The following is a 22,504-nucleotide window of genomic DNA, read 5'->3' on the forward strand; positions in this document are numbered from 1 at the left end:
CTTTCCGGAGATTGCCGAACGCCCTCCGTCCGCTCCGGAGGTTGCCGAAGGGCGCTCCGGAGGTTGCCGAAGGCGGCGGCGGGCAGCGGCGGAGAGGCCCGAGGGCGCCGCCATAGAGGCCGAGCGGAGCGCAGCCGGTCCCGCGGCGCCGCCGCCCGTCCCGCGCCAGGTAACGGCGGCGCCGCCGCGGGGTCCGCGGGACGGGGCGCTCTCCCGGCCGCTCCTCCCGCCGCTGCTCCCGCTGTCCTTGGCGGGACGGGCGGCGGAGGAGACGCCTCCAAGGTGACCCCCGCGCCGGGCAGCGGTGCCGCCGGCCGGGCCCCGGAGACGGTGACAGCGACACCGGGCCCGCCCCGCGGGGCAGCGGGGCCGGGGCAGGCCCTCCGCTGCGGGCGGGGAGGCCGCGCGGTGCCATTCGCGGGTATCGTGTATAGATTGTTTTGATTCTCGTATCTCAGGTTTAAAGGAAGTGACTCGATTTCCTCTAACTGTACCTGGTGCATACGTACCTTTTTGCACCTGGCAGATGGAAGTGTTTACTCTTCCTGTTTAAAACCCGTCAGCAAAAGTTTGAACTGATAAAAACAGTGCTTTTTTTCTCTCTTAACCAAAGCACCATGCTTCGACTGCTTGCTGTCCCCAGGACCTTAGCTGGGGTCACCCAGTCGTCCAGAGTATGTGGTAAGTGTGGTTCATACGTGTGTCTGTGGTGATAAACGTGTGTGTGCATGAATGTGCGTGCAGATCGCTTACTGAAGGGCGTGTATGCATTCTTCATTTGCAGCTAAGGAATTGTACTGGTTCTAGAAATGGGATCCTCTCAGCACTGTTCGAGTGTAAGATAAGGGAGTGTGGGGTCTGATCGTTTGTGTTGAGCAGTAACTGAAAGTTTGGTTGTGGCGTTTTTTTCTATGTCCTTCAGGGCGTACAACTGCAACAGCAGCCAGCAACCAAATAGAGGTGTTTGTGGATGGCCATCCTGTATTGGTGAACCCTGGAACCACAGTACTTCAGGTGGGGAATGGCATTCTGAATTTTCTTGGACTCTCCATCTCACTTTTTGCCAGCCTGTTCTGTTCTATACAGCAAAAAAACTACCCACCTTTACATTGTTTCTTGCAATTCCTTAGGGGCACTTCCACTGACTGTGATGCACTTTCACATTACAGAAATCCACTGGGGAACTCATTGTTTCAAAAAGAAAAATCTGCCATGGTTGTCTGGAAGAAGATGCATGCAGCATCAATCCCAGCTGCAAATATTTATGCAATGCAATAAGATAGTTTGATAAATTCTGGTTGAAATCCTGTCTCTGAACACTGCGTGACTTCGTAGTCTTCCAGAACCTGTTAATCTTATATCTTGTTACAGTGATGTCTCTGGTAAAAATTTAGTTATTAGTTCTTATGATTCAGAGTGCTGATCCTTAGCTGCTTTTATTATTCTTGGTGTAGGAAGAAACGAAACCTGGACCTCCCAGCCTGTACTTAGCATTGTTCCTTTTCAGGCTAAAATTTCAAGTAGAACTTTTTGCAGTCAAACTTCTTTTTAAGAAGCTGTTAAATGGGGATGGGATATAATGGGTTGGAACACTAGAGTAGATAGTTTATTTCAAGATATATCCCTCACTCTTTGAGTAAAAGTTACTATTTAGGCAGTTATTAATAATAACTTATTAATAACAACTTATAAATAAAGTTATTATTTACTCCCCAGCAGGAGTGTGAATTTTTCTTAAATGCTATTTTTTTATTAGCTTTTCAGTTTTGATAATGGGATGATTTTTTCTTTTTTTGGTAGAAATTGTCAGAAAAAATAGATTTGTTTAGTTCTTTTTTATTGAGTTTGGTGGTATTTTTGGCAGGCATAGCTAGTGCTGTAGCACAGATCCCATCATCTGTGGGGGTTTTATGCAGGAAAGGTTGTCTTTATCTGTTCTCTGGAAATCTGCTGTCTCTGTCCTCCTGTCTCTTCTTCAGTCCTGGTATGCAAGAATGTTTCTTTGAGTTGGGGGTCTGCTGAAAATTGAAGATTGACTATGCTCAAGTATCCTCATACAGAGTATCCGTGTTGTTGAATTACCTGAAGTGATTATGCCCCTTGTTGTTCCCTTTATATCTTCCAATTTTTACTGTGATGCACTTTTCTTTAAAGACTGTATATGTTCTTTAAAAAGTTAATAGTATTGCTAGTGTCCTATCTGTTATAGAGAATTCTGTCTTTCATTGGTGGAAAGAATGAAAGAGGTCAGTTCTCGTTTCCTCAATCAGTTACAAAGGTTAAAAAATAAATATTTGTAATTGATATCCTGACATTGTTCTGCTTCATCACATTTTTTTATTTATGGTCACTTCTTAAGCTAAAAGGTCAAATGCCCTGTACTCTTGACCAGTAACAGTGTTACTCTTTGAAAAGCTGCATAATGTTTTCTGAGGTGGAATTGAGACGTATAGCTAAGATTTAATTTCCCTTTGTTTCTTATTTTTTATAGGCCTGTGAAAAGGCTGGAGTTCAGATACCTCGTTTTTGTTACCATGATCGTCTCTCTGTCGCTGGAAACTGTAGGATGTGTCTTGTGGAAATAGAGAAAGCTCCAAAGGTAATGTTTGTGTTTTGTAGGAATTGCAATTTTTTGCTGTGGTTAGGGCCTAGTTTAAATCTTGTAAATGTTTGTATTATCATTAGCACATGAATTGTTGTCATTCAGCTGCTCTCATCTCCCCAGAAAAGTCAGTTCTTAGGTTATTATGGATTATCTTGGTCCTGGAGGAGATACTTTTTCCAGGAGCATTTGATAGCTGTGTATTTGCAGTCAGACATATTTTTATGCTTTGTAATTCAGGCTTCAGCTACACATTTTCAGCTGATAGTATGTGAGTAGTAAACTTCAGATACTGTATGAATTCAGCTCTAGGATTAGTGTCTGCAGGTTTGTTCTACCTAAGTAGAGATTGCAGTTGTTTAGTAGTTTATATTTTAATGCATTGATATCTCTTCTGCAATACTGGTTGATTTCAGGACTGAACACTGTCTTCAGTGCTATTAAGAAATCTATGCACTTAGCTGACGCATTTGTTTGGAGTTCAGTCTTGGATTACACATTTATATTCACACATAAAATTTTTTTTCTCACCCCAACTTCAGTTCCATAGTTTGAGCTTTGTGTCTCTGGAAAGGTTCGGTTATCACTAAAGATGGAAGTCATGAGTTGATTGAAAAGTAGGAGGGATTAATTTACTCAGCAGGAATTTTTGTTAATCTTGCAGTAAGCTTGTGAAGAATTTTATTCCAAGACTCTTTATAAAGGTTTTGTGCAAATAAATGTCTTGTACATGATCTACACTCTGATACATTGAGTTCTAGAGGTTTTCCAGATATCTGCTGAAGCTCTTTGATTTGCCTTATATCTATTACAACTGACATTCTTACTGCTGTAACTACTTGAATTGAAAACCAAAAGTGTAAAATTTACAACTCTTAAATAAATCATAACTAATTTAACCTTTTTATATAGAAGATTATTAATATATATGGCTTCTAGTGACTTTCCTTGCAGACCTTTTTATTTGTACAACATGTTAAATTAATAACATATCTATGTAAGAAGTGGGGGGGGGGGAGGACGATGGGGTTGTGCCTATGATGAGAAGAAATATGTTGAGTTCATGCTTACTTTTTATGGTGATTGCAGCCAGTTGCTGCTTGTGCCATGCCAGTTATGAAGGGTTGGAACATACTGACAAACTCTGAGAAGTCCAGGAAAGCAAGGTACCTTTCTTTTAGCCTTCTTTAGCTGATTAGTTGTACTATCTGCTAAATAAAGTTGAGATTAACTTCACTTTCTGAACCTAACAGAGAGGGTGTAATGGAGTTCCTGCTGGCAAATCACCCACTGGACTGTCCTATCTGTGATCAGGGTGGAGAATGTGACCTACAGGTATTAAATTAAATTGTGTAGACTTACATATTAACACTCTTGTCTTAGGTGAAATTGTGCTTTCCAGCAGCCTGGATTTGTCTGTTTTCTGTTGTCTGTTCTAGGATCAATCGATGATGTTTGGCAGTGATAGGAGTAGATTTAGAGAGGGAAAACGTGCTGTGGAAGACAAGAACATTGGCCCATTAGTCAAAACAATCATGACTCGGTGTATACAGTGCACTCGATGCATCAGGTAACGTCCTTTGCTTTTCACTGGAGAGTTTACTGAGCATATTTGTATCAGTTTGTTACTTGTGAAAGAAACACCATGAGGGGTAGTCAGTTATTTTTAAATTTCTTTTTGGACTGTACTTAAAAAATTTTATTTCTGGTAGTGACTGATAGCTGGTTTCCTGGATCTGTCAGGTAGCTGTTATAAAGGAAACAGAGATGACCAAAACATGAAAGTGAAGTCAGAATTCTAGAGGGCAGAACTGGTCCCATGGTGTTAATGCCAGAATGGATACATGCCTTCCTGAGCCACAGTTATAAGATTTATTTATTCTTGATAGCCTCTGGTAGCTATATTTATGCTGCTCTGCAGTCCTGAAATGCAGTGCCAGCCAACTTGAGCCCGATGGAAAAGAATACCATGTACCCAACTAGTTCTAGAAAGAACTTTTTAGTTAGGAATAATGTTGGACTCAGTTTGTGAAATTCAGTGAGTACTGAACTGGTCTGTTTTTTGATACAACTTGCCCTAGTTTTTTGCAGCCTTGTCTGATGAAATTCTGCAGATGTATGGTCCTGCATGTGATGGTGCTGACTAATGCGTCTAAACAATTGTTTTCTTCTTTCAGGTGTATGAATTAAGGCTAATGTTTTACCTTAAGAAAACGAGATGAAGGCTAAAAAATGTTGCTGTTGTACATGGCAGATTTGTTTTTCTTCCTTTGTGCATCTACCAGGTTTGCTAGTGAGGTTGCAGGGGTAGATGACTTGGGAACAACCGGAAGAGGAAATGATATGCAAGTTGGTACTTACGTTGAAAAAATGTTCATGTCCGAGTTATCAGGAAATATTATTGACATCTGCCCAGTTGGTGCTCTTACCTCCAAGCCATATGCCTTTACTGCACGCCCATGGGAGACGAGGTAAGTATCTTAACTCATCCTGAAGACAGAGCTTTCTGTTTGTCATACACTGTATCTTACAATATGCCCATTTATAATACCAAGGGTTTTCTCTGACTTTTATTTTCTGTGATTTTGTTGTAGACTTTTCCATAGACTGAATCTAACAGGAATTCTGTTACTTACAGCTTTTTCAAGAAAAGAAAGAATGTTGTAGTTTGTAAACTATTCTTTCCTTACTTTTACCCTAAAATATTTTGGACTTGCACTGTTGCTTAGTAAAAGATGTGTATAAAGGAAAATTCAAATTCATTAACTCAGTAATTGTTAAGGATATTATTTTAAATATTTTGTGAAACTAAGCTATTTTATGTGTATCTAAATCTAAACCTACAGCGCTTTTTGTTGTTTTGTTATGCAGTCAGTATAACCATTGGGCTATAAATAATGCACCCTCATGTTGCCAGTGCAGATCCACTTGAGCCACTTTCATTTAGCAGACTGATCCACCTGCTGGTTGTTTTGATGGTCTTCAGTGACCCAGCTTCTGGGTACATGAACATCTACATGATGTACCATTACACCCAAGCAGCAGTATCTTGCCAGAGTTCAGCAGCCCAGCTGGGTTTTCCCCTGCCCTGCCAGTTGTTGTGCTTCCATCGCTGCAGCCACCCCTGGAGAGCATTTGCCACCATCCATGAGTCAGTACAGAGATGCTTCTCCTTCAGCCACGTCTAAAGCCACCTGGATACTTTCACCTCTGCAATCTGACTCGATTCACCGTGTCCTTCAGCAATTTCTGCAGCTTGCTGTGTGAGGCTCCACACAGCAGCTTCCCATCAGTGAACAGCTCACGTGGCTTCTTGTTTTCTGGTAATTCATTACACAGTGGAGCTTCTTCAGCACGTGCCACCTCCTCCTTCACTATATTCTGAAATCTTTGCTTTCTGGCCAGCTCATGATCACTTCCAAAATTCCTGGGTGACTGGGGTTTTCAATTCAATCTTGTTTTGTGATCAGTGTGACTCACTTAACATCATGCAGCTGATGCTGCGTGGACTGTGGAGGGGACACCCAGCCCCACACCAGTCAGGGTGCCAGGAGGAGCTGTGCTTCAGTACCAGTCACTTCTGAGGTGCCTCAAAGCCCTTCACATTCTGCCAACATTGCAGGCCTTGGATCCTCTCTATCCATGACTCCAAAGCCCTGTAAGTGACTTCGAGTCTCCCCTGGTGCTCTCTGCCAGAGGCTCCAGGTAGAGCTGTTCTCCCTGGCATCTTGCCCAGACTGGCCCAAGGGCTACTCCTCTTTAATTTGTTCAAAGGCTTGTCATTGCTCAGGGCCCCATTTAAAATTATTCATCTTCTGGATCACTTTATATAGAGAGGGCTTACAGTCAGACTGATTTGGAATGTGCATTCCCTAAAAAGCTATAAGGACTGAGAAGGCTTGTGTTTTCTTTTTTGCTAATCAGTAGAGACATAGCTGTTACTTTGTTGATCACATCCATTGGATCTGATGACATCCATCTTGTCATTTTGTTCTTACAAACTGGTTCTGCTCTGCAGGTCTCTTGATGTTACTTTTTATGGCAAAACTGGTTTTCAGAAGGATTTGGACTATTTTCTTTCCCTTCTCAAAAACTGCTTCTGCTCTGTTGCCCCACATGATGATGCCACCAATGTATTGCAGGTGTTCCAGAGCTTCACTCTGTTCCAGTGCAGTCTGCATCAGTCCATGGCAGATGGTAGGGCTGTGTTTCCATCCCTGGGGCAGTCAGTTCCAGGTGTACTGGACACCTCTCCAGGTGAAAGGAGGTTGTGGTGCCAAAGGGATTGAGGAAAACGCCTTAGTGGTATCAGTTGGGGCACACCCCTGGGCTGCCTCTGACTGCAGTTCCAGCACGGCAGCACTCAGCAGTGGTGTGACTTCCTCCAGGCCATTATAATCTACTGTGCCAGGCTATTGGATCCACACAGGCAAGTTACCCTGGTTGTCATCCCATGCCTCTGCCTAGCCAGAGGCAGTGCCCCTCTAGTCCTGCTCATAGTATTTGCTGCTCACTTTTTGCAAATATGAGTGAGAAATCCCTTCATCAGGATCAGCTCTTCTGCTTTGTCAGAGTAACTGCCCACTGGATACTGGAGGAGCAGTTTTTGTGGAAGAACCTCATTTGTGATTGATTGTTTATCCTTAAAACTCACATAGCTGTGACTCTAGGGTCAAGGTAGATTTTCCATTTCCCTTCCTCATGTCCTCTCTGGGGTCCTCCAGGTAAAGCCACAGGGTGGTTACGTAGCCACTTATATCCTCTCTCTTGAGTAGAGGAAGATTTAACTCATAATAGGTAAGATAGAGGTGAGGAGAAGGATCTATCCTCTTTGAGTTGCAGGAGCAGTTTCTCCACAGCCGAGATGAGGGAGGAAGAGAGACTGTACTGTATTGCCAGTCAGCCAGCCAATTCATCATCCCTTTGTCCCTCTCCATCTCTCCAGGTCATTAATGCCAGTGAGTCGGTATACAGTGATGGTGTGCTCCGTACAAACTTCCACCACTTGGGTCACGTGTACCTGACTTCAGCGGGATCTTTGGCTAACTGCTTGTTGTCCAGGTCTTCATAAATCACCTCCAGTATGGCTAATTCCCTCAGGTACTGGATACTGTTCTCTATGGTGGCCCATTTGCCTAGGTGACATAAAACATCTTCCTTGAAGGGATACCTTTCCTTAGCACCTCCAGAGGCTGAGGAGTTGTGCCCTTTTTCCAATTGCTTTGTCAATGGCCCTTCCCTAGAAAGGGATTCCAGCTGTTTGGCTTCCTTAACTTTTAATTCCAGGCCACTGGCCCAGTTATCCCTACACTGAAAGCTGCCAGTGGACAAAGTGCTTGCCTGGATAATGGCTGAAGTCTTTTCATGTATCTTGCAGGCCACTTAGGGATGGGGATCATGTGTTTACCACCTTGTTTATCAGTTCTTCCTTTTCCTCTTCTCCAGTCAGTGGCTGCTTCTCTTCTTCTGTTCTTCTGATGGCCCTGCTTTGGAGGAGTCTGCCTTGTCCACTTCTTCCTCCTGATCTCCCTTAGAAGAAGGTCCTTGATCCTTTAAACGAGCTGACTTCCACTTGTGATATTTCTTCTTGTGTATGGGGTGACTGATACTAGCACAGTTGGTTCTTTGGTGTACCCACAGTGCCTGTTGTGGGGGTTGGTGTAGCAGAAGTGCCTGACACTTTGTCATCAGATCCTTCTTTTCCCCCTGTGGATACCGAATAGTGTTGAACTGGACTGAGTAGGTCTGCGCCAGGTCCCAGCATGTTGCATGATTTGTGTGTCTCTGGAATGGCCAGGGTGACATCATGCTGTTTCCAAATATTTTACTAGTTTTTCAGGATTCTGTACTTGTTCTGGGGTGAAATTCCAAGTTGTTGGAGGTACCCACTGTCCTAGATACTTGTCCATGTTATCCGACACACCTTGCCCCATAACTCTCCAGGCTTGGGGCAGATGTCTGGGTGGTATTCTTAAGTAGCTGTTTAACGCTAAACAAAACCTGAAACACATCCAGGAGACATAGAATCATAGAACGTTAAGGGTTGGAATGGACCTTAAAGATTGTCTGTCCCATCCCCACTGCCAGGGGCAGGGACACCTGTCACTAGATCAGGATAACCCTTATCCAGCCTGGCCTCGAACAGACGAACATGCTGGTTTGAACATCCCAAGGATATTCAAAATCCTCAAGAGCTATTGTAATTAGTGTGGAGGAGAAGGGGGAGGAGGAGGAAGGTGTCTCCCCGTAATCGGCTCTCTGGGAAGGGGAAGGGTGTAATTACTAACCGTGTGCGCTGGGTGGCTCCCGGAGCACGGAGGTGGCAGCAATGCTGAGTGCGAACCCAGATCAGTCTCAGGACCAGGAATTTTGTCATGTCATAAACAGTGTTACGCAGTATGACAGAACTATGTCCTTAACCCACCCTCCAGAGATCATAAACATCAAACAGGGAACATATCCAGTCAGTAAGGTGTTAGATAGCACAGCTCTGAGGACGTCTGCAGCAAGTCTGAGACCAGCAACTATTAAACTAATACAATAAATGCATATAACAAATTTGTTTTAACATGCTCTGGTAAGATCTGTTGTTATCTCAACCCTCAGTGCCCCACACTGGGTGCTTAAAAGGACTGTTGTGGTTTCACCCAGCAGGCAGCTGAACACCACACAGCTGCTTGCTCACTTCAGCCCCCCTTGCCCTGTGGATCAGGGGAGACAACAGGGGGGGAAAAAAAGTAAAATTTGTGGGCTGAGATGAAGATATTTTAATAGAACATAAAAATAAAATTATAGTAATAATGATAGAAGAATTAGAATGCACAGTGCAATTGCTTGTCACCTGCCAGCCAGTGCCCAGCCAGTCCCTGACCAGCAGCCACTGACCAGCTTTCCCCCTTGTTTAGATACTGAGCTTGACTTCATGTGGTACAGAACACCCCTTTGGCCCGCTGGGATCACCTGTCCTGGCTGTGTCCCTCCCAGCTTCTTGTGCCTTCCAGCCTCCTGGGGGTGGGGTGGGGTGAGAAGCTGAAAAGTCCTCGATTTGATGTAAACGCTGCTTAGGTTTACAAACGCTACAAACAATTAAAACATCCCTTTGTTATCAACACTGTTCTCGCCCTCAATCCAAAACACAGCACTATACCAGCTAGTAGGAAGAAAATTAACTCTGTTCAAACCAACCAAGACACTGTTGTTGCTTGTATATGAAAAACTGCAAATGGTTTATTTGTTCTTTCAAACAGGAAGGTAGAGTCAATTGATGTTCTTGATGCAGTTGGAAGCAACATTGTAGTGAGCACGAGAACTGGAGAAGTGATGAGAATTTTACCAAGGCTGCATGAAGATATCAATGAGGAATGGATATCTGACAAAACAAGGTGTGTGCAAAGTGTGTTTATGCAAGCATTAAAGGCACAGTTTGCAGAACCAGAAACGTGAACGGTAGCACTGACTTCTGGATTCAGCTGTTAATATTGTAAAGCTATAGTGAAGAGTAATTGGTAAAACATGTTTTCAATTCTATAATTGAAGTTACTGAGTTTTCTAGAAATGTTCTGATTTTTGTAATTTTTTTTTCCACGGTAACTTTTATTTGTATCACTGATTGTTCACGTGTTTTTGAGAAAGAAAAGTAAAACTTTCAGGGGCAATATTTCTTTTTCTCTTTTCTAGCAGTCTGCAATTATTAGAAAACTTGGTCACAGCATATATTTAGTATACACAATTATCTTTGCTCTTTAATAATATTCATGGTATTTACTTAGGTTTGCTTATGATGGTCTGAAGCGTCAGAGACTTACTCAGCCAATGATCAAAAACGAGAAAGGACTATTTGTTTATGCCTCATGGGAGGATGTATTAACTCGTGTTGCTGGTGTGGTAAGAACAATTTTCAATATAGGTAGTGTAAATTAATTTCCAAAGGTGGACATATTATTGTCATTAATATCAAGCCAGTTATATAAAAAAAGCTTTGATTAGAGGGAGTAACAGGGTTAGAGGGGAGCATTTGACTTCTAATCCATTACGTTTCCACTTAAATTTCTTATTTTGACTCTTATTTCCTGTTTCATGGACTGGACCTTCTAAAGAACTTTGTCTTATTATGGTTTCATTTGGAGCACTGGGAGAGAAACAACTTTTATTGAAATAGGAAAATAAACTGCTTCTTCAGAAATTTACGAGGAAGCAACTTTCACAAATAACTCTGATCTACCTGAAGATATTTTAAAATTTATTTAAACTGTGCTATCATGACTTTTGCTATCAAAGCCATTAAATCTGTATTACTTATATCTGAATTGTGCTTTCCTCAGTGCTTTCTCTGTGTAGTGATTTATTCTGCAGCTCAAATGAAGTGCTGCATGACTGCTCTGGATTTTGATTAAAAATTTTATGTGGGTGAAGTAGAATTGAATAACTGTAATTGAACTTTCCTCAAGGATGTTTTTGCCCATGGTAAAGTAGCAGGTTTTGTTACGAAAACTATTGCTTCTCAGATAATACCTTTGAGTTAAGTTTACTGCCTGAAATTGTGTTACAGAAGTTTGTATTCTGTCTGCACTGTGGCTTCATTAAAATAAAAGCATTCACCAGTCTTTCTCTCCTCACCACACCAAATGAGAATTAGCCACATCTGAGCAATAACTTAAGTGGGAGAGACCTGCATAGAATACAGAGAGCTGCTCTTTGCTTATCATGAGTTCTGGAGGAGCTGGAGTTGCTGCCTGGCAGGAATCAGACACTGCTTATCAGTTTGTGCTGCTCCAGGCCAGTGGTTGCACCTCTGGCTTTGGCACATCCTAACATAACAAATATTTGCCTGGGCTAAATGAGAATTTACTTCAGTGGTTTCCTTCGTTTATGCTTACACTTACTTTCTCTCCAGCTACAGGCAGTCGAAGGTAAGGAAGTAGCAGCAGTTGTAGGAGGGCTGGTGGATGCAGAAGCACTAATAGCTCTGAAAGACCTTCTGAATAGACTAAATTGTGATACACTCTGCACTGAAGAGGTGTTCCCTACTGCTGGAGCTGGGTAAGATCACAGGCAAAGTCTGTAATTAGTATGTTAATAAACTTTCCAGTTGGCAGATCGTCTCTTGGCAAGATTCTGAAATGACCAAGGATAGCAATTGCTGATGCATTAGCAGGATTTGGTCAAATTTACAGTACTCACTTAGAGAGAATATTTATGGATTGTGAGTTGATTTTTTAGCCATCAGCACACTTTTAGCAGGCATGGGTAGAGCCCTTCTCAAATCTTCGTTTGCGAAGCCCAGCCACAGTGATGATGACCGTAGGTGCTGATGCTGTAGTTTAACAGTCAGCTGTTGAAAGCCAGTTGCACTCTGTTGTAAATTGGATAATTTAGTCTATTTGTGTTGTGAAAACTATAGTACACTAATGATCTCGTAAACTGAGATAGAAGATGAAGTTAATGAAGACTGTAACTGTAAACGTAGGAGATAGCTACATTGTAATTTAATGTTTTACTGTTTCTGATTCTCATGAAAAACTCTTCTTATTTGGGTTAGTAATTTGGATTGAGAAATCTCTTCATTCCCTTTCTTCTTCTGAGATTAAAAAAAACATTTGGAGCACCTACTGTCTTTACCACAGCTCCATTCTTTCCCTTTACTGAATTCTCATCGTCTTTCTTACATCTTTTGTTATAGCACAGATTTACGCTCTAACTACCTGCTTAATACTAAGATTGCTGGAGTGGAGGAGGCAGATGTCCTACTTCTGGTTGGCACCAATCCACGCTTTGAGGCACCGCTTTTTAATGCTAGAATTCGAAAGAGGTTTGTATTCCTTGGTGGAGAATAAGCATGTGAATCCATCTGGATTTGATAGAATGCTTGGTTGGAGCTGCAGGCAGTAACTTGGGAGCATTCATTGAGATGGGCTCATTGGATTTAGTTCACCTTTTAGTAAAGGGAATGGTGATTTATGTGTGGAAAAAGGGTGTCTCTTCTCCCTGTTGTGTAGAGCTAGTTTCATTCTCACTTTGACATTTTACATTAAGTTCATCTACTCAGACATTTATTCCTTTGTTACATTACACAGACACCTCAGATTTTCTGTTTTATAGAAGTGTGTTAAAGCATATTCCTTAAAGATTTCTTTTCAGCATCAGTTTGCTGCCTTTTGTAGTATCGTAACAAATCAGATGTACTGAGTTCAGAAGCAGTCTTTCAAGTTTAACATTTTCTTTGGCAACTAGTGTGGCTTTCCCAAACTTTTGAACATAGCTAATTCAACATTGATAAGATATGTCAGTATGAGACAAACAAGTCCTGTGCTTCTTAATGCTGGAATCTTTGAAAATACATAATTTTAAACAATAGTGGCCTTAAAATTTCGAGAGGAGAAAACATATGAACATATATGATTCACATATTTTTATAAGTCTGTGCTATGAGAAGCTGCAAAAAAGAAAAAATTTCTAACCATCTGAATTTTTCTCTGTTTATCTAAGAAATAAGTGGATTTCTAAAACTGAATTGGCAGAATTTTGATGGGAGAAGGGAATTGAGTTAAGTTGTCATGTCAGGTGTGTTGCTGTACTGGTCCTGGAATGTTTGTAGAGAAATAGTCCTCCTTAAAAAAACGTTAGGCTTGCTTAACAGTCAGAATACTGCTAAACTGCATGCTACCAAAGTAATGAATACAGTTTAAATTCCTTTGAAATCCTATTTCAAGTTATTGCTAAAATTACAATTAGTGGCTTTGGTTGAGTAAAACTCTGTATTTCTTTAATTTTTATAATATACTTGCTGTGTTTTCAGCTGGCTTCACAATGACTTGCAAGTGGCCGTTGTTGGCTCTCCTGTGAATTTGACCTACACATACAATCATCTAGGAGAGTCCCCACAGATACTTCAGGACCTTGCTTCTGGCAAACATGCATTCTGCAAGGTACACACAACTTAAGAGTGTGATGTAAAAGATTCCATGTGTATTGAGTAATAACTTGAATTCCTCTAAAATGGATCAGAAGAAGAGCACCATGTTGTATATGGGGTTATTTGCTTTAATCAAATGCATAGATGAGATAATGATTACTGTGCACCAAGTATGTGTAAACTGTTTAATGTACTCAGGTGTGTAAACTTTGCAGTGCAGGCAACTCCAGAATTATTTCTTGATATAAAACAAGCTGTTTCAGGTGCTGCTGTTTCCACTTAAATGTGTGGTTATCAAGTTATAGTTCTGTATTTACATGGTAGTTTACTGCTTATAGCAGTTTCTCCTGGCTTTTCTAAATGAAACAATGACCATTTGGGAAGCACAGCTTTGCATGGAAGACTTAGAGAGAAACTTCAGGATTTATTACATTATCTGCACCAAGAATTGTCTTCATAGCTGTGGAATGAATTTCTTGAATTTCTTGGTTCTTGACCTGCACAGGTCCTTGACCAGGCCAAGAAGCCCATGGTGGTGGTGGGCAGTGCAGCCCTGCAGCGCAGTGATGGAGCAGCTATCCATGCTGCTGTGTCTGCCATCGCACAGAATGCCCGGACTAAGAGTGGTGTCGGTTCTGATTGGAAAGTCATGAACATCCTCCACAGGTTTGCTTTGAAACTTTTTTGGGAGCAGCATTCTTTCACATTGGGCCTACCCAAGTTACCATGATGTATGTGTGCAGATTTCTGTGTGTACACACAAGTGGCTTAGCGCGCTAAACCTATGGGGAATATAAAAAACAGAAGTACAAACTAGCAGAAACTTTTTAATAAAAATGGGTTCCTTGACGTGGCAAACTCCATGAGATTTCATTAATCTGTTACATTCAAATGTAGAATTTAAAGTTTCAATTTAGAGGTATAGAATACAAGAGAGCTTAATAATATCTACCACAGCGCTCAGCAGGATGCACAGCAGACCAGTGTCACTTGCTGAATTACTGTACTTATCTACAGGAAGAAAACAAAATGGCAAAAGTATTTAAATAATATGATTTCGTTTAATGTTCCTTTTATTCTGCAGTTTCTTAACTGAATAGTTAATAGAAAAGCTTAAAGTATTTTCATTTTAGAGCTTTTGACCATAGTTATTCAGTCTGTTGTGACAGTACTCCTTTTAATAGGCAGGCTTCTCTTGGACAGTCCTTCACCACTCCCTTCTGAAATTCCAACTGTTAAACTGACCACCTCTGTAAAGGAAAAATTATTTCAATAAATGTAGTGGTGCTCAATTCCAGAGACTCAACAAAGTCCTTCTGCCAGAAGCAGCTTCACTCATGTGAAAACTAGTGTAGTAAGAGCAGGGCTTGGTCCTCTGAAGGAAACCTGAATATAAAATCCTACTGTTGAAACGGAAATATTTCATACCAAAACAATTATGAGTTAAGGAACACTCACGATACCTTTTTTAACTGGGGTTTGGCAGTCTTGGATATTATTGACTTCCATACTTAAGGTGCACCATCCGTTCTACCTTAAGTGTAAAAAGCAACTTATCAAAACCCCTATGTCTGACTGTCAGACAAACATGAGTTACATTGGAAGATCTGCTCTCTACAGAGAGAATCTTTTTTTGCTTTAAATAGAATTGTAAGTCTGGCACCTGATTATGCAGGATTATGCAAAACTGTTTCTTTGAAAAAGGAAAAGACTGCCAGAAAATGAGAATTACTATTTCATTCTTTTAAAAGTATTTTTATGTGTGAATAAATGAATAGTGATGAAATAGTGGTCTTAAGTCTTTGATGATTAAGGGTAGCTGATGGCCCAAGAGCTGGTCTTTCATCTTCCACATGAGTGCCCTAAATTAAAGGCTTGATGAGCTCAATTCATAGCTGAAATGTCATTTGGAGCATCAAGATTCACCAGTGAGCTGCCTGCCACTAGACCCTGACTTGGAATGTCTGCCTTTATTTTTGCTGTCCCATCTTAAATAGGTGAGATTCCCTGTGAAAACTTCAAAGGCATTAGTCTGTCAAAATGCAAAACTGACTCAATACTCTGTCAAAAATTTCAGCTGCCTTCGTGTTTCTTGTTTTTCCTGTTACTTTTAGGAACGTCTTATGTCCCATAGTTAGAATAAGAAGTTAGGTCTGTTCTGATGGGAGAGGGAGAATTGTGAAATAACCTAAAGTCATGTGTTTGTTCCTACAGGGTTGCAAGCCAGGTAGCTGCTTTGGACCTGGGTTTCAAACCAGGAGTGGAGGCAATTAGGAGAAATCCTCCCAAAGTGTTGTATCTGTTAGGAGCAGATTCAGGTTGTATAACGCGTCAAGACTTGCCAAAGGATTGTTTTATCATCTATCAAGGTAATTAGTAGATGTAAATTAGGAAATGCTGCTATTTTAATAGCTGGAGAAAAAGCCTTAACAGTGGCATAAAACCCCTTGAGAAATTCTAGACTTTGTTTTCTGCCAAGAAATAACACTTTAACGCATAACTGAGATACTGATTACCTATTTCTTGGGTAAAAATGGGAAAGTGTTGGTGAGTAATAAGGGACTATAAACCATTATAGGTCTTCTGGAACACAGCTTCAGGCTTGGCAGACAAAATGGTATTGGTTTCCAGCTGTTTTATCATATGAAAACATGATATTAATTCACTAACAATCCTTGTTCCAAGAGCCCCCCAAATCTGAGGGACTATAAAGACTGAACTACCATTTACTCCCGCTTGTAGTCCATTCATTCTCCGCAGAGTATTTGGAAAGTAAGACCTCAGAGCAGTCAGCCTAACAGGCTTCATATTACTGGTTAAGCAAAACTTAGAAACTTCTTTTTTTTTCTGGGAACACAGAAATTCTGTATTGTGTTAGTAAAGCATTTCTTTTTATTTTGACTTACTTATGTCGTACGTGGTTGTGTACCGCTTCCTTTCTTTGTTTTTAGGGCATCATGGTGACGTGGGAGCTCCCATGGCTGATGTGATTCTCCCAGGAGCAGCATATACAGAGAAGGCGGCCACCTACGTGAATACTGAGGGTAGAGCCCAGCAGACAAGAGTAGCAGTGACACCTCCTGGGATGGCAAGGGAAGACTGGAAAATCATTAGAGCTGTCTCTGAGGTACTGTTGCTGTTCTAAATTGCTTCAAGTCAAAGTATACTGGGAGGTTAAGTTCCTTTTGAAAACACTTTTATTTTTTAATGTAAAAAGAGGTACATTTTCAGGGAAAGGCATGACTGTAGTTTTAAGAAGTAATATTTTGTATTGAATCCCCTGTTATTTCTGTGAGTTAAATCATATTGTTTTGCTTTTGAGGATAGCACTAATATTGTAGCTGCTGTATGCTGTTGAAATGCATAATGGGTGAAGCTTTGTCTGCAAATTCTATAGGTCTTCATTAAGTGCTTTAGAGGAAACTGTTGGGAGGATGCAGTCTCTTGCTTTTTAGAAAGAAAACAGCATGGACTCTTGACAGGATCTGATAAGGATTAAGAAGTCAAATATGTGCTTACTAGTAACAAGGAGTAAGATGCATTGATAATTGCATCAAGTTTTATCTCATTTGGTGGTAAGCTAAGGAAAGTACAAGTGACATCTATATGGAAGGAGAAAAGTACTTCTTTTCTTTTTTCCTTTGTACAGCAAACAGGACAGCCTGTTTCTTTAACCTGAGGAAAAGCTGACTGTGTAGGCATCAGAAGTCCAAAAGAACACTGTGACTTTGCTTTAGTTTGTACACTCTTAACTGCCTGTGTTTTCAGGAGTGTCGATTGTTCCTGATTTTACTTTAGGTATGTTAATGGATTGGTAATCTAAACCCCTATGAATTAAGTCCCTAGACTTGATGGCATTTCTTTCTGTGAATCTCTTAGTTGGCTGGTAAGACCTTGCCTTATGAGAACCTCGATCAAATACGGAAGCGTTTAGAAGAAGTATCACCTAATCTGGTTCGATATGATGATGTGGAAGAGGCTAACTACTTCAACCAGGCAAATGAATTGTCAAAGGTAACCAAAACAGAAGCATCTTGGCATGATTTAGTGCTGGTTTATAGCTTGATGCTTTTTTTAAAATGGGCCTTCTTCATATGTAGTACGACAAGCATTCTTTGACCTAGACTGAATGCAGAATTCCCTAAACAAATGCTTTGGTAATGAGTTCCTATTATAAAGGTGACTTTCTTTCTTTTCCTTTTCCATACAGTTAGTGAAACAACAGCTTCTTGCTGATCCTCTCATTCCACCTCAGCTCACAATAAAAGACTTTTATATGACAGGTATGTATAGTGTGGCCTTTCCATTTCTGAAAGCAGCAATACATTTTATTTAGCTTTACAGTAAGATTCTTAATGAGGCATTTAAAGTTTTCCACTAAGAGTGGAAGTCTTTTGACTTCTGAGTCTTTTGAAGAAACAAAATTTTCCAGTAAAATTACTTAGAATTTACATAAAGTACAGAGTGTATTTTCAGCTAAGCAACTTTATTTATCCTCTTCGTATCCAGTCTCGTACTAAATTTCTTTTATATTGTCTCTGCATGAAAATTTTAACATAACAGTTACAACAAACTGACATTTTTGTTTTGTTTTGTTTTTCAGATTCCATCAGTAGAGCATCCCAGACAATGGCCAAATGTGTGAAAGCTGTTGTTGAAGGTGCTCATGCAGTAGAAGAGCCATCCATCTGCTAGAGACTAATCAGAGTGCTACCACCTCATCCAACTATTTGTTGCAGTTAACTCCTGTGACTGATACATTTCTTTTCAAAATCTATTTGATAGGCTGTTGTATTTTTTTTTTCTTCATTCACATTTTCATCACTTCAAAGAGTCCCATAATATTACAGGACTGTTGTTGTGTCTGAGAGAACATGCAGCACTCAGCTTACTGTACCCAGAGGCGGGGTACATGATGATTGTATACAAATAAATTATAATAACAAACAATCCCTTATCTGTGTAATTCATGTAGCTCATGTTTCTTCCATGAAAAGAATTCAGTAAGCAACTTGGACTCAGTAAATCTTGATTTGCTAGGAACAAGTCTACATGACAAAAATACTAGATTGTAACTTTTTTCCAGAGTATCCAGGTATCTTTATTTTAAGCCCTGGTTAGAATGCCAGCACGCTGTTTTTGTAATGTGCTTTCAAAGCAAGTTGTCCCTCATCCCTGGTTTATGTCAGACCTATGACTCCTCTAGATATCTGTATGTTTCTCCATTATGTTTCAGTTGAGAAACACTCAGGGAGGAAATAATTTTGGTATGAAAAAGAATAGCAGTCTTCACACAGCTTCCACACGCTTTGAAAATCAGCAAACAGATGAAAGCCCTTTACACCAGTTCAAACACAGAAAAGATCTCAGAATAGTTTCACTGTGCGCTGATCTTTTTATAGCAAAGTGGGGGAAGGGGTTGTGTTTGACATTTTTTGGTTGGTTGGTTGGTTGATTTTTTTTTTTTTTTAAGCTTTAGAATGAATTCAGTGACTCTCTACTAGTGGTTAGTGTAAGTTTGGAAGGATAACTTCCTCTTCAACAGGATTTAGAGTAATTCTTCCAGGAATCATGCAAATGGAAACCGTATTATAAAGCCATCACTTCCACTTTATTATTTAAAAAAGTGTTAATTTTGCATGAGGAAAAGCTACATTTTTCAGTGTAGTATAATCATGAGTGCATGGGAGGGCTGCTGTAGAAGCCTTAGCTTTATAAATTTCTTTTTTCTTCCATGCCTGAAATTTTTCAGCAACAAATAATTTTTTAGACATTTTCTTTCTGCCCAGGAAAACTCTTCCTGGTCATCCCGGTATATCACAGTGCTTACATGAGCTAAGTCTTAAATGTTGGGTATTGTTTTGTTGTTGTGGTACAAGTGAGACAGCGAGAGATACTGCAGTCTGTTTTTAATGTGGCAGTTCACAGGACCCCGTAAGTGTGTGCATGTGACCAAGTATAGCCTAAAACCTTCATGCTGTCCTTGTGGAATGTTACTTCTTTAGGAGGAAGAGGGGTTTGTTGGCATACAGAAATAGAAATATGTGACATATCCCAAATGCTTTAAGAAGAAAGGGTGTAGCTGAATCCTATATTCAGCAAAACATTTGGTTCTCAGGTTGCTGGGATGAAAACTTTTTTTTCCCCCTGAAAATCCATGTTGTACAAACACAGAAGACTAAGTTCAGCTGTGCAACAAGTCAGTTATCACTTCAGAATTTATAAAGGTTCAAAGGCTTTACATATTTTTTTCCTTAAATGTTACAGTATTATTTAACTCTGGGAGCTCTGGCACACTTTTTGGGGTTTTTGAAAGCTCTACATCCTTCAGTTACTATGTATAAAAGATTCAAAGTGTCCAGCCCTTATCTTGAAAGGCAAAAAAGATAAGCTGCCTGTCCTCTTTCTACCCTCTTTCCCACCTAACTAGTCACCAAGTACAGAATTTCTCAGCCAAACTTGGTAATAGCAGCAAGGCTCTGTATAGATTTGACTGTTAGAAACAAGACAGTAAAGAGAAATCTAAATTAGCATTCTTATCAACTGAGTTTACAGTGTAGCCCTTTGCTTATCTCTTCTGTTTGCTCTGCTGCCTGGACAGTCAGTGCACATGTGGACTTCTGTCCAGGTAGCAATGAAAGGATAGCAGGGGTCTGCAAAGGAAAGGAAGTGACATAGACCAGGCAAACTACTGGAACAAAAATTACAGAAACAGGGCTATTCATGCAACTTAACTCTGCTTATTTAAAAGAAAACGTTTACAGTTAGTGCTACTACTTGCTAGTCCTGAAGCTGCTACCTCAGATTAGAGAACTATGAGAAAGCAGCGATGAAGAGCTGGGATGACGGGAGATAAACACGCTTCCCGTATTATTCTTGACTGCTAAAGGGCTGATGGGCTGGGTGATGCACTGCCGGAGCGGTCCGTGCTGGAGGTGGGCGGGGGCTCTGTTAGGCTTTGGTTTAAAGCTGAGCCCGGATCCGGCCGCGATGCCGTTCCCCGAGTGCAGCCCTAGTGCCACCCGGTGGCCAAGCGGCAAAACGTCTCACCGGCTTCAGCGTCAGTGCTCATCTCGCCTCGTCCCGTCGCTCCTGCCTGCACAGCCAGCCTGACAGAGAACAGGTACGTGTGGGCACAGATGGATGCGGTTGGGCATTACGTATCCTCCGAACGCAGCACGGTGTAATAACAGCTCGAGCGTGCAAGCAATTAACCCCAAACATGACACAGGTTAAACCTGCCCCTTCTGCAGTCTTGTCTTCAGCAGGTGGTGAAGGAGTGAAGAAAGAAAAGGGTGTGTTAATTTAAGGTAAAACCCTAAGCACTTGCACTTTCAAGCAAGTTTAGGCCAGGTGCAGTCAGATCAAGGAGAAACAAACTGCAGGCAGATTTAAGCATCTAAGCCTAAAGCTGTGATTTTAAACCAAACAAAAACACCACAACCCTGTTCAAGAGCCACTTTACTGAAAGCACCAGCATCCCAGAGGTACATCCCTATAGTTCCAAAGGAAGACTGATTTAAACCCTGGGCAATGCAGTGAGCTTTTTCAAGAAATAAAAAGAATGTGGTCACAAACAGAAGTCAAATCAAACAGGTATGCTCTTAGCAATACTCTGAAACATCCAACGAAATTAGGCCAGTCATAAAAATAGTTCTAATTAATTTTAATGTACTTTGAAGCATAGCTAAAGGCAGAAAAGGAAGTGTCTATAGCATTTCCCCAGGAAGTAAAAGATTTGGGATCAGTGTCTCTTCTGAGGCTGACAGATTCTTGCAAGACTGTCTGCTACATGGTGGTTGGGGGATGTGATGTATTTTACTGTTGAAATCAACAGAAAAGCAGCTCAGGGTCATAGCTCTAAAGGGAAGGTAGACTGGCATCAGCCTTAATCCAAAGAGAAAAGGTAATAAAACTTCACCTCCATCCCTGTTCCTACACCCCTGCTCCTCATAAAATACTCCAAACAATGGTTAAGCCAAAACATCCTCTCCCAAAACAAGACAGTCTCTTAATAATGATTTGTTGTGTTGTTCTTCGAATATTCAATTAGATGAAATCACCTTTGGTGATGAAGGGTTGAAAGACTGACTCTTTCCAGGCACTGACAGGACAAACAGAGAGTGCTAACAAGCAAACCAACAGAAGAGGACTTCATGGTGAATACCCACATGGAAAAAAGGTAAGAATAAGTAAATGGGGAATTCTGGAGAGCAGCTAAAACTTAAGGACTTCACTGACAACTGAAGTAAGCTTTCTATCAGGAGTACAAGAACCCCACAAAATGTCAAAGCATGTAAGTTCTCCCAGAGTTACCTGATAAGCTGCATTGCTCAAGAAGCTGTTTTTAAATTCCTATTTAAAACCAACAACAAAAAACAAACAAAAAGCCAAACAAAACATGCTATTATTAATAGATGTTAGCATATTATTCTTATTATTCATAAAATGCTAAATGGACCCCTTTGGGAACAAAACACTGAAATTTAGAGAGCGTCACAAGGAAAACTTTGTTCAGAAATGTATGCCAAATCCTTCACTCTGTGCATAGGCTTACACAAGTCATGGCCCCCTCCCTTGTGTAAGGTTTTATCCAAAAGACACTTTACAGTAACATGCATTAGCTGATGGAATGATGTCAGTAACATGTCCCACAGTACCCAGGTAACCCCAACTCTCCACAGGTGAGCACAACAGAAAAATGGCACAGAGAATCCTAAGCAACATATATAAAACCTTGTGATTCAAACAATATGAGTGATTCCATAATCAGCAAAGCCTGCTATGCTAAACACTGCTAATAATTGTTTTCCTCCAGCTACGTGCAAGAATCTATTCATAGTGCCTAATGCTGAGAAGCCTACTGAGAGTTAGAAGCATAATAGCTAATAGACATCTCCTCACTCAGTCAATGCTGACTTTGAATATGCTTAACTAATTTAACTTTTAAAAAAAGTTTTATTTCTTATTGTCACCTTCTGTACACCTGT

General features: G+C 40.7%; 1 protein-coding gene across 1 annotated transcript; it reads left to right on the forward strand.

Annotated features, from left to right (window-relative positions):
* The first annotated feature begins 26 nt into the window (after positions 1-26).
* Positions 27-18,464, forward strand: NDUFS1 (NADH:ubiquinone oxidoreductase core subunit S1). The gene is made up of 19 exons (XM_050339247.1): positions 27-169; positions 614-681; positions 923-1,014; positions 2,492-2,599; positions 3,692-3,768; positions 3,856-3,937; positions 4,042-4,172; positions 4,888-5,073; positions 9,850-9,984; positions 10,372-10,486; positions 11,496-11,641; positions 12,282-12,410; positions 13,398-13,527; positions 14,020-14,180; positions 15,729-15,883; positions 16,466-16,641; positions 17,394-17,528; positions 17,725-17,797; positions 18,118-18,464. Exons 2-19 carry the CDS (start codon positions 618-620, stop codon positions 18,207-18,209), a joined length of 2,187 nt encoding a protein of 728 aa, XP_050195204.1. The 5' UTR covers positions 27-169; positions 614-617; the 3' UTR covers positions 18,210-18,464.
* Positions 18,465-22,504: the final 4,040 nt, after the last annotated feature.

This window comes from Myiozetetes cayanensis, unplaced genomic scaffold (genome assembly GCF_022539395.1).
Source record: "Myiozetetes cayanensis isolate MyiCay16 unplaced genomic scaffold, myiCay2020 scf9, whole genome shotgun sequence".
Lineage (NCBI taxonomy): Eukaryota > Metazoa > Chordata > Aves > Passeriformes > Tyrannidae > Myiozetetes > Myiozetetes cayanensis.

What these genes read in the sequence shown, in the direction of transcription:
- NDUFS1 (XM_050339247.1), top strand. Translation starts at nt 618, where the DNA reads ATGCTTCGACTGCTTGCTGTCCCCAGGACCTTAGCTGGGGTCACCCAG. An exon ending in GCACGCCCATGGGAGACGAG is followed by an intron (nt 5,074 to 9,849) that starts GTAAGTATCTTA and finishes TCTTTCAAACAG; the next exon opens with GAAGGTAGAGTCAATTGATG. An exon ending in GTCATGAACATCCTCCACAG is followed by an intron (nt 14,181 to 15,728) that starts GTTTGCTTTGAA and finishes TTGTTCCTACAG; the next exon opens with GGTTGCAAGCCAGGTAGCTG.